Genomic DNA, 11,613 nt, shown 5'->3' with positions numbered 1-11,613 from the left:
GCAAACTGCGAGCGGGGCGCGGGGCCCGGCCGCCCACGCCGAGAACGCGGCCTCTGGGGCTCCGCGGGCGGCGGGGTTCAGCCCCGCCGGGTGCACGGGTGGGGGGGGGCGGGTCCGGGCCCCGGAGCATCCCCAACAGCCGGCGCGGCTTGGCGGAGTCAGCCCCGCGCCCACGCGGGCGGCAGAGGGGACGCCAGCGGCACCTCCGCCTCCGCTGCCCGGAGCGCCCCGAGGCCCGCCCCGCCCCGCCAGAGCGCACGCGCGGCGCAGCGCCTCCTGGGGGCTCGCGCGCAGGCCGGAAGCGCCCTCGGGCCCGCCCCCGCCCGCCGGAGCCGGAAGTCGCGCCCGGGCCGCCCGCCCGTCGCCCTCCGCGGGCCGCGCCGCACCATGCTCCGCGGCCGCCCGCGCCTGCCCCCGGTGTCCGTGGCGCCGGTCGCGGCCCTGGCGGTGGCGCTGCTGTCGTCGCTGTCGCGCTGCTCCCTCCTGGAGCCCGACGACCCCGCGGCCTCGGCGCTCAGCCCCTACTTCGGCACCAAGACGCGCTACGAGGATGCCAACCCCGGGCTGCTGCGGGACCCCGAGGCGCCGCGGAGGGACCCCGAGCTGCTGCAGGACGCCTGCACCCCGGTGCAGCTGGTGGCGCTCATCCGCCACGGCACCCGCTACCCGACGGCCAAGCAGATCCGCAGGCTGCGGCAGCTGCACGGGCTGCTGCAGGCCCGGCGGGGCGCGGGCGGGGGCGCGGGCGGGGGCGCGGGCGGGGGCGCGGGCTCGGCGGGCGGCCGGGACCTGGGCGCCGCGCTGGCCGACTGGCCGCTGTGGTACGCGGACTGGATGGACGGGCAGCTGGTGGACAAGGGCCGGCAGGACATGCGGCGGCTGGCGCTGCGCCTGGCCGCCCTCTTCCCCGCTCTCTTCAGCCGCGAGAACTACGGCCGCCTGCAGCTGGTCACCAGCTCCAAGCACCGCTGCGTGGACAGCGGCGCCGCCTTCCTGCAGGGGCTGTGGCAGCACCTGCACCCCGGCCTGCCGCCGCCCGACGTCGCAGGTGACGCCTGACGCCGGGGCCTCGGCGCCCCCGCCCTGCCCCGAGCCCCCCGGGGGTGCGCGCTCGGCCCTAACCCAGGTGTGCCCCGGGGGTGCGCGCTCTTCCCTGCCCCAGGTGTGCCCCGGGGATGCGCGCTCTTCCCTGCCCCAGGTGTGCCCCGGGGGTGCGCGCTCGGCCCTAACCCAGGTGTGCCCCGGGGGTGCGCGCTCTTCCCTGCCCCAGGTGTGCCCCGGGGGTGCGCGCTCTTCCCTGCCCCAGGTGTGCCCCGGGGGTGCGCGCTCTTCCCTGCCCCAGGTGTGCCCGGGGGTGCGCGCTCTTCCCTGCCCCAGGTGTGCCCCGGGGGTGCGCGCTCGGCCCTAACCCAGGTGTGCTCCAGGCCGCTCTGGGGCGCGCTCGGCCCTAACCCAGGTGTGCTCTGGGGCAGGATGGGGCGGGAGCCGCCGCGCGGTGGTCGCCTCTCCATCCCAGGCAGGCGCCAGCCCTGCCTTTCCTTCCGCCCTGGCAGCTGCTTCCAGGACTCTTCTTCTGCAGGCTTTGCTTCTCATGCTGTTTGGGTTTTTTTCACTTACCAACATTTTTTTTTTTTTTTTTTAAATAACATGTTGGTTCTGGAGCCACATCCTGTTTTAGGAAGCTGCTCCCAAGCTTTCTCCACTGCTGGGCTGTTTTCCCTCTGTGTTGCTGTTGTGTGTGCTGTGAACTTACCCCCCCCCTTCCCCTCCCCCGTAGCTGTGGCTCACGGTCACACGACTTTAATTTATTCCGTTACTTTTGCAGAATGGGAGAGATCATCTAGTGGGGGGGGGGGGGCTCGTGTGCCACAGGTGGAGAAACAGCCCAAGAGTATACCCTCTTGACTGTCCCTGGTTACTTTGAGGAGCAGAGTCAGCCTGGAATCCATGTCCTCCCCCCACCCCATGGTGCGCCCTCCCCACCGCACAGAAAATGTGTCCTAGCCACGGATCCTAACACTAACAGACACTTAACGCCCGCTATGTGGCTTTGCGCCAGGCATGCCTAACATTTGTTTCCCTAAATCCTTGCCAAAGCCCTCTGACGTTGGTCATGTTTTCTCCCTGCCCAGCAGAGGGGATTGAGCCACAGAAACACTGGATGATCCTCCCAATTTCCTATGGCTTGGGATGGACCCAACCCTTAACTACAGCTTCTGTTCTCCTGTAATTCAGGAATAAGGATAAAAACATGTAACATGTTGGGATCCCTGGGTGGCGCAGCGGTTTGGCGCCTGCCTTTGGCCCAGGGCGCGATCCTGGAGACCCGGGATCGAATCCCACGTCGGGCTCCTGGTGCATGGAGCCTGCTTCTCCCTCTGCCTGTGTCTCTGCCTCTCTCTCTCTCTCTCTCTCTCTCTGTGTGACTATCATAAATAAATTAAAAAAAAAATGTAACATGTTTGTTCCAGAGAGAAGAGCAAGTGTTACTATTTTGTTGCCCATTTCTAAGATCAGAGATGGAGTGAGACATTGTTGAGCCTTAAACCCAAGTGAAGAGTGAATTAGAAGTAGCCTGGGTTGTCCTTTGTCCCGTAGCATCCTCACGTACCCGGTGTAGCTGCTCCAGGAGGCCTTTCTGCTGAATGTGTGTCACGTTCCTGCTACGTGGGTCATTCTCTTGGCTGACTTCTGTTTAGTCACTTGTTGTGCTTTGTAGTGATTAATAGAAGTGAAAATCTCCCGCGAGTTAAGTTACGTGACCGTTCAAAGCAAAATGCATTTCATTATAGTACAGTATGTATAGTGTAGGCCAGAAAGGGGCTACTGGCCCTCCTGGGATGAGGTCATAGAGGTTGAGCCCTTTGCCTGGCTACTTTATTATCTATAAACTGTCGTTTTGCCTCTTGTGCACCCCTGGCTTTCAAGGGAGGCCATTGAATTAGATTTTGTATTCTTCCAGCAACTCAGGACAGTACCTTTGTTTCTGTTTGAAGAGCAGCAGTAATGAGTTCACAGCAAGGATGAAAAATCCAGATCCACCTGGGAAATTGTTTTTTGAGGCCACAGAGAAATGATAAAAGTCCCTTATTTTCCAAGTCAAGGTGTTTTATAAACTATAATCCAGTTGGCAGTGACCGTGGGCAGAGTTCTCCGTTTCAGGAGATCCTGAAATGGAGACACATACGTAAATATAAATGTGTTTTTTCACCCCTACATCCAAAGCAAAATGGTGTAACTGACTTGGTTTTCTCATTTTGTATATAGAAGTAGTGTTCTTGGTGTTCTTTTCGTGGTAAATTATCAGAGAAATGATTGGAACCGATGAGTTTTGAACATGACTGAAGAAACTTAAAAAGGCCCCCTGGTAGTTGAGGCATGATTGCGGATACTTTTATAATACATATATTTGCTGCCAAGTTGGGGAAATAATAGGACTTAGTAATTCTAAATAGAAAGTGTCTGGGAGCTTTAGTTATAAATCAAAAACAGAAGCACCAACCAGCACCAAATACAGGAGACCTGAAGCGTCCATGTGTTTGTGCTGTTGTCAGTAGTTTTTGTCCAAAGCAGAGTCTTTTGTAAAGTAACACAGCATTGGAAAAGTTAAAGAGAAAATAAAACACACTGTGTAGACTTTGCTTAGAGTAGAAAAACATTTGATCTGCTGAATTAGTCTTTCACGGTGTAATGAGGAGCTTTGCTACATGGCAGAAACAGTACTTACAACACATTTCTGCACTTCTTAGGATTTTCATGCTAATTATTTTTGCCTTAAGAAACTATTTCAACCACCTTTTTTTTTTCACTGTGTAGTGTAGCAGTAACATATTATCTCCGATTCTCTGTTTCTTTAGTTTTTTTCTAGGATATAAACCCATGAATTAGTCATTACAAATGGGGAATAGCTTTGCCCTGTCTTTTGTGATCAGCGTGTGCGTATTTCAGACACACCAATAAACAGATTTTGTGTTCCTTTTCACACTTGAAGCAAAATTTTCAGTAATCTGAAATTATCAATTGTATTGATGGTATATATAATATATGTATATATATCTGTTCATATATATGTATATATAAACAAAATATTGTTCTTTTTCAGACATGGAATGTGGACCTCCAAGAATTAATGATAAACTAATGAGGTTCTTTGATCATTGTGAGAAGTTTTTAACTGAAGTGGAAAAGAATGCTACGGCTCTTTATCATGTAGAAGCTTTCAAAACTGGACCAGAAATGCAGAACATTTTAAAAAAGGTTGCTGCTACTTTGCAAGTGCCAGTCCACAGTTTAAATGCAGGTAATGTGTGCATTTGTTTTTCATTTGAACTTTGAGATAATTTAAATGGTTCTTGAACTCTGGAGAAAAAATATGGAAGTATAAAATAATTCTTTTTAAAGGTTCACAGTTGATTTTATGTTAAGAAAAGAGTATGTTCTCAGTTGAGAAAATTGTGTATCTCATGCTTACTGTTTTTAGATTCATATTCTTTGAGCTTTATGTAAATTAAGGTACAAGATTCCTTCTATATATATCATGAAATTTTTTTTGAGGGGAGAGGTATATAAATCTTCAACTCTAAGCATTATTTATATAAAAGACATTTTTTTGAATTATTACCCCATAAAATGATAAAAGTGGGAAATTACATAAAATTCTTTAGCTTTGAAGCTGATCAGAAATGTGAACCTGTTAATGTTTTGAGATGGGGTATTAGAAAGTGAAAAGCAAAGTAGTGTATTACATTTATTTGAGGCTTTTAAGCCTAGAGATACTAAAAAAAATTAGCATTTGTGTCTGTCAAAAGGTATTGCGATGGACGGGCTACCTGTTGCAATTTGTCAATCAACCCCATACACTGGAGAGTGAAAGGGGGCATTGTTAATAATTATGCTGGGATATCAGGTGGAAAAGCCAGGTCATATGCTCACCTACCAATAGGAAATTAAGAAAAAATAATGAGGGCAGCCCTGGTGGTACAGCGGTTTAGCGCCGCCTGCAGCCCAGGGCCCAATCCTGGGTCCCGGGATCAAGTACCATGTCGGGCTCCCTGCATGGAGCCTGCTTCTCCCTCTGCCTGGGTCTCTGCCTCTCTCTCTCTCTTTCTCTGTGTATCTCTCATGAATAAATAAATAAAATCTTAAAAAAAAAAGAGAGAAAGAAAAAATGAGATTTTTCTCTGATTTCTAAGAATTTATAATTTGTACAGCAAATGTTGACAAACATACATACAAATTTTGGATTTCTTATATTGAGAGTAAATTTCCAAAAGTCTAGAAGTAGGAGATGTAGGGAAAACAATAGACTAGAATCATGGATTTTGAATGCTTTATAAACATCAAAAAAGTGAAGATACCTGGACTAGCATCTAAAATTGAGGACGTCTGGGTGGCTCAGCAGTTGAGCATCTGTCTTTGGCTCTGGGTGTGATCCTGGGGTCCCTGGATTCAGTCCCACATCGGGCTCCCTGCATGGAGCCTGCTTCTCCCTCTGCCTATGTCTCTGCCTCTCTCTGTGTGTGTCTCTCATGAATAAATAAATATAAAAATCTTTAAAAAAAAGTAAATAAAATTGAATTTTTTTCTTTCCCCAAAATGGCTAAACATTGTGATCACCTACAGAGCTTTATTTTATTATTTTTATTTTTATTTTATTTTTTACCAATAAAGCTTTAAAAACTGTTTATTTTAGGGTCACCTGGCTGCTCATTTGGTAAGGCCTGTGGTTCTTGATATCAGGGTTGTGAGTCCACATTGGGTGTGGAGATGACTTAAAAATAAAATCTTTTTAAAAAGTTATTTATTTTAATGTGAAGTAATTTAAGCCTGTAGATAATAATAAAAGCTGATAATGAATGTTGATATACCCATAACTCAGTTTTATCAAATTTTCACATGCAGCAGTTAGTTGGTTTAAATGAGTTGAAGTCCCTTGGTCCCTCTCTGGGACTTATTCCTCATCTTTTCTTCCCAGCAAGTAGCCGTTGTCATGAATTGGGCATTTAAGTCATCCCATGCCACCTTTAATATTTATGTTTCTACACATAATTAGGTTATTTTGCAGGTTTTAAAACTTTTATGAAAGATGTCAAACTATGATATCAGTCTGAAATTTGATTTTAATTCAGCTTTTTATTTTTTTATTTAATGTGTGTGATTCTAGTGCTACATTTTAAACTTTATTTACAGAATTCCATTATATAGCTATATTAGTATCTGGCTATTATTTGGTTAGTGACTGGTTAGATGTTGAAAATTTTTTAAGACATAATTTTTAGTCACTGATGGGGTAGCTGAGAGTGGCTTCTTTTTGGAGGCAAAATAAGCATCGTGGTTATAATAATGTTCTGCAATTGGACTGTTTGTGTTTGAATCTTGACACTGTTGTACTACTAACTCTGTGGTCTTTACAAGTTCAGTACTATCCATAGGCCATAGTGTTTTGTTTTTTTCTGTAAAATGGGTATAGGAATAGTACCTTTCTTTTAGGATTATTGCAAGGATTATATGAGATTAATTCATGCAAAGTGTTAGGACAATGCCTGGCGGAGGAATTTCTCAAAACTATTGTAGCTATTTAAGTACTTTTTTTTTTAATGTGGAGGGATGACGATGTATGTATTTTCTATAACTCATTTTTACTCGGTAGTATATCTGTCTTACGTAGCTCTGTCTCGTTCTTTTGAAATCTATGTGATTTCATAGGATATGTGATTCTGTTTCTAAGTCAATGATAGTTAAAAATGTACTGAACCCATCGGATTTTACTGGTAGGGGGGTTGGAGCTAAAACAATGCAAATTTTTTTGTAGCAAATCATTTTCCTACTGAGGTTTTTCTTAGATTTTCACCCTTTCAAATGATGGTTCAGTGAACATTTTTATAGTCTTGATTTTTGATCTCAAGAATTTATAAGGTGAATAACTGTGGATGGAATTATTGGGCTAAGGACAATGAATATTTTACACTTTGACATGTCCTTCCAAATTCTTCTCTGAAAGTGTAGGAATTAATATAAACAATATGTGAGAATGCCTGTTTTCCCCTTCTCTTATCCAACAGTGATTGTTAGTCGTTTTGATTTTTGCCAATTTGATTAATGAAAAATGATATCCAGCTTTTGTTTGCATTTCTTTGGTTACTTGTGAAGATAAGCATGTCTCCCTATGTGTGCTAGCTACTTGCATTCCTTCTTCGGTTTGCCTCCTTCTTATCTTGTCCATTTCTTAGATTATTTTTATGTTTTTCATACTGTTCTTAGGGACTCTTTATGTGTTATATTAATTATATAACCTTTAATTTTGCTTGACAAAGTATAAATCCTTTGCTTATTGTATGTTGCTAACAGTTTTCTCTTAATTTGTTGCTCACTTTTTAAGTCTGTTTATGGTGCTGTTGATTGTACCCGTTGCGTGTTTATATGGCCACGTCTGTCATCATCGTGGCTGTTCAATGCTGTATTCTGCCTAGGAATCCTCTTACCCAAGATTTTTATATTTTCCCATGTCCTCCTTTATTTTATTTTAGTTTTTTTACACTTAAATCTCTGAAATAACTAAAATAACCAGAGGTTCTAAAAAACTGCCCAGAAAGTCAGCATGATCATAATAGACGGGTCAGGGCGGTAACTCCTCATGAGAGACCGTCTGTCCTTCCTATTTTGTAGATGGGAGGATTGAGACCCGAGAGGCTGGAGTCAGTTGCTCAGGATGATTAGTGGCAGAGTTAGGTCTCATCGCCTGTAGTCCTTACGTGTTTTTGGTGAAATTTTTCTGTCAGCTCCCATCCAGTTAAAGAATAGACCATTAGGATTGGCGTTCATAGTTTCAGAACTAGAACTTGGCGTGTGAATGAGTCAGGTTCTTTCGCAAACATACATCCATGGGGCTTGGAAGTCACTATATCCTATTAGGTATTAGGATTATCCACCCTTTTGTTTATACGAACTAAGTTTTTAAATGGCTTTTACTTGTATCCTCAAGTATTCCTGTTGTACTATATACTGCTTAGGGGAGTTCTTTAAACTCAAGCCTGGTTCCTTGGGAACGAGGCAAGACACTGACGTTAAGGAGAAAGCAAAGCACAGGAGGCAGCCCCGCAGCGACCTCGACAGTTCTGTCCGCAGCTTGCCTCTGGCCAGAGAGCGCGGCCGGCCGTGCGCCACTGCCCCGCCAGCTCCCCTAGCCCAGGCTCCTGGGGCCCCGCCCGTCTCTGCAAACCCGCGGTAGCTAAAAGCACTATAATCAGCTCATTCGCAGTGTGAAAATCCCAGGGAACTTCTGAAATCTGCTGCCTGGCTGAGCAACAAGTTTGAAAAACGGATGCTGTTAGCACGTGCTTTCCCCAGTGGGGTTTTTCCCTCTTTGTTTCTCTCCCTCTTGACCCTTGGTTTCTCCGTCTTCCTGTCCCAGCTTGACTCTGCCCCTGCCACCGGCTGCAGTCTTCTCGCGTTCCTGTGTCCCCTCTCTACTCCTTCCGCACAGTTAGAACACGAAGTGCTGTGTGGTTGAGAGAGCTGTTGGTTACTGCTCATTTTCGAGATGGGGACTGAAAGCTTCCCCACCTTTCTCTTCCCTCCTCCAGCCCTCCAAAAGGGAGAAATTCAGGTTGCGTTTAGCGAGTTCTTCGGTTGAACTTTTCGTTGGGTTTGGTAGGCAACCGTGCTCTTAACAAACACATTACTTTTGAAACCAGAACAATGGTAGTTACCAGTTAACTTAGTTTCATTGGACTGAAATCTGTGCCTCCGCATGGTTTCTTCCTGGCCGTCCTAGATCCTCCTGTTCAGGCTGTATACACAGAGTCTTCATTCTTTGGTTAGGAAAAAGCGGAATCATCTTTTCTCGGTGCTCAGCCTGCCTGGGTCCTTGGACTGTGCTGCACGTGGCATTCTGTGGGTATTTAGCCTTTGGAGGATTACAGAGAACAGTGACTCACAAACTTTACCTTTCTCTTTTCCCCCCCAGATTTAATTCAGGTAGCTTTTTTCACCTGTTCATTTGACCTGGCAATTAAAGGTGTTAAATCTCCTTGGTGTGATGTTTTTGACATAGATGACGCAAAGGTAAGTATTACTATTGCAGTTTCTTTGGTGGTTTTTTGTGGGTTTTTTTTTTTTTTTTGGCATGATTTTTGTTGTTGTTATTTGAAGCAGTTTTTTAAAAAAATAACCAGAGCAGAGAACATGGACTGTCTTTGACTAACGTGTAACTCTCCTTGCATAGGGGTAAATTGTTGAGATGCGGTCAGATGGGGTGCTTCTAAATAGTTTGGGTTCAGAAAATTCTGGAAAACATTTTTCCATGGCGATTTGATTTCTAGGTCCACCCAGTCAAAACCCTATTTTCCCCATTAGATTGTATTGCTGGAAAGGATTGTAGAGCTCTTAAAATCCAAATTCTTCTTTTTATAGGAAGCCAGAGCTCAGAGAGGATGAATGGTTTCTCAGATACCTAACTTGTTTTTTTTAAATAGTTTTTGTGATAAACTGAGCCCCGTGTTCTATTCCTCTACAGTTTGTCTGCCTGCCTCATATTTCCTTTTTTCCCTCTTCAGTCATATTACTTCTTTTAGAGTCTAGACAGAGAAGGCCAGACCGGCCTCAGATGACCTTAAGGCAGGCAAATTCTGGTCATTTCCGGGATGTGGGGAGCCAGAGAGGTAGGGTCGGGGAGCGTCCATTGTCTTCCTGAGCACCGAGGATAGCAGCATTGAATAGAATCCTGGTGTCTGTAGGGAGCATTCAGGAATGTGGACTTTTGAAACTTCAGTCATCTCTTGCATACGTATGAAACGGTCAGTATTCCACATGAAAATCAATGATTAACTTCAAAACTTAACATCAAGTTCTTAAAAGAAGTGTACTTCCTGTTTGCCAGATACAGTCAGGCTTGCAGGCCGAGGGCTAATGTACTATTTGAGGGTAAACAAGTGCTTTATTTCGTTGCTCAAAGACCAAAGTGACCACAACCAGGTGGTTTGACCAAAGGTGGTTTTGTGTGTTCCTGTGCTCAGGTGGGAATGGGACTCAGCAGGTAAGCTGGAAGAAGAGGACAGGACCCTCAGTGGACAACCGCTCTCAGTCACTGAGCCCCAGGGGTAACGGTGCATGGTATTTCCTCTGTCTGCTGCTCCCCTCTGACTGCCCCAGCCCATCACTTAGAAACCTCCTGACCACAGAATTAGTAATTATGCCAGTATAGGTGTAGACTGAAACTTGGGGTCACCATCCACATGGGTCAAATTACTCACCTCCCTTGTCTCCCCACCCAGATTACTCTAGGGGAAAAAAGTTGGTAGAGTACCTTGCTGATGCGTGCTGGCAAGGGAAATTCACGTCTTAGCAGAACAACAACTTCGTTTGCCCAGGTTCCTGCCGTTGGTGGAATGTCTGGCCCGTGCTCCCCTGACCTCCGCTCTCTGCCCCGCTGTTCGGAGCAGCTCTGGCCAGGTGGTCTCTTGCAAGTACCGACAGCTTCTGATTCAAGCGCAAGCTGCTTTCCTTGTGCTGAGGACTCACCCCTCACATCCAAGCCGACTTCCCTTTGCTCGTCCTCTTTTTTTTAAATCACTCTGACCTCTGCTTCTATGGTTATAGCTCCTACTCTGACCGTCCTTCCTAACTCCTTCTTATAAGGATCTTTTTGGTTACATTAGCACATCTAAGTAACCCAGAATAATTTTTCTCATCTTACTATCCTTTTTTTTTTTTTTTTAATGAACATGTATTACTTTTTTTTTTTTTTTAATTTTTATTTGTTTATGATAGTCACAGAGAGAGAGAGAGAGAGAGAGAGCGAGGCAGAGACATAGGCAGAGGGAGAAGCAGGCTCCATGCACCAGAAGCCTGATGTGGGATTCGATCCCGGGTCTCCAGGATCGCGCCCTGGGCCAAAGGCAGGCGCCAAACCGCTGCGCCACCCAGGGATCCCTCATCTTACTATCCTTAATCACACTGGCAAATTCCCTTTTGTCATGAAAGAGAACATATTCATAGGTTCTAGAGATAAGGATGTAGACATTTGGGGGGCCATTTATTCTGTCTACCTCATGTATGTAATCTTTTTTCTTTGCAGACATGAAAGCACTTCACCCTTGTATCTAAAAAATAACATTCTGCTACATAGATAAAATATAATTATATATATATGTAATAGTACAGTAATTGTCTAGTATATAGCCACTACTGAAGCTTTCACATTTGTCTTATTTAGAGGTTTTTTTTTCCCTTTAAATTCAAGGTCTATTGAAGGATCACTCATTGTATTTACTTGTCACATGTCTTTTTAGTTTCCTTTAATCTAGAAAAGTACCCCAGCCTTTCTTTTCTCTTTTATACATTGCCTTTTGCAGACGTCCAGCACCACTCCCCCTGCCCTTTTTTTCTGCCAGAATGCCTTTGTGTTTGATTTTCAACTTTTGATTAGATTAAGGTTTCAGCATTTTTGATAAGAATGCTCTGTAAGTGATATGTCCTCCAGTGCATGTTTTTTTTGTCACATTATTGATGATGACTTGTGTGATCATTTGATTAAAGGGATACCTGGCAGATTTCTCCATTGTGGAGATACTTTTTTTCCTTTGTAAATAAAGAACTTCTTATGATCTGAAAATT

At 45.5% G+C, this 11,613-nt stretch overlaps 1 protein-coding gene across 1 annotated transcript in view; it reads left to right on the top strand.

The window, feature by feature from the left end:
* The first annotated feature begins 353 nt into the window (after window positions 1-353).
* MINPP1 (multiple inositol-polyphosphate phosphatase 1) overlaps window positions 354-11,613 on the top strand; it is a 46,268-nt gene continuing 35,008 nt past the window's right edge. Inside the window, exons 1-3 of the mRNA XM_072803718.1 lie at window positions 354-1,048; window positions 4,103-4,300; window positions 8,966-9,063. Of these exons, the coding sequence (XP_072659819.1) occupies window positions 388-1,048; window positions 4,103-4,300; window positions 8,966-9,063 (957 nt within the window). The 5' untranslated portion in view covers window positions 354-387. The remainder of the gene's footprint in view (window positions 1,049-4,102; window positions 4,301-8,965; window positions 9,064-11,613) is intronic.

This window comes from Canis lupus, chromosome 27 (genome assembly GCF_048164855.1).
Source record: "Canis lupus baileyi chromosome 27, mCanLup2.hap1, whole genome shotgun sequence".
Lineage (NCBI taxonomy): Eukaryota > Metazoa > Chordata > Mammalia > Carnivora > Canidae > Canis > Canis lupus.
Note: the sequence above shows the minus strand (reverse complement) of the source record. Positions and strands in the feature narration are given on the sequence as shown.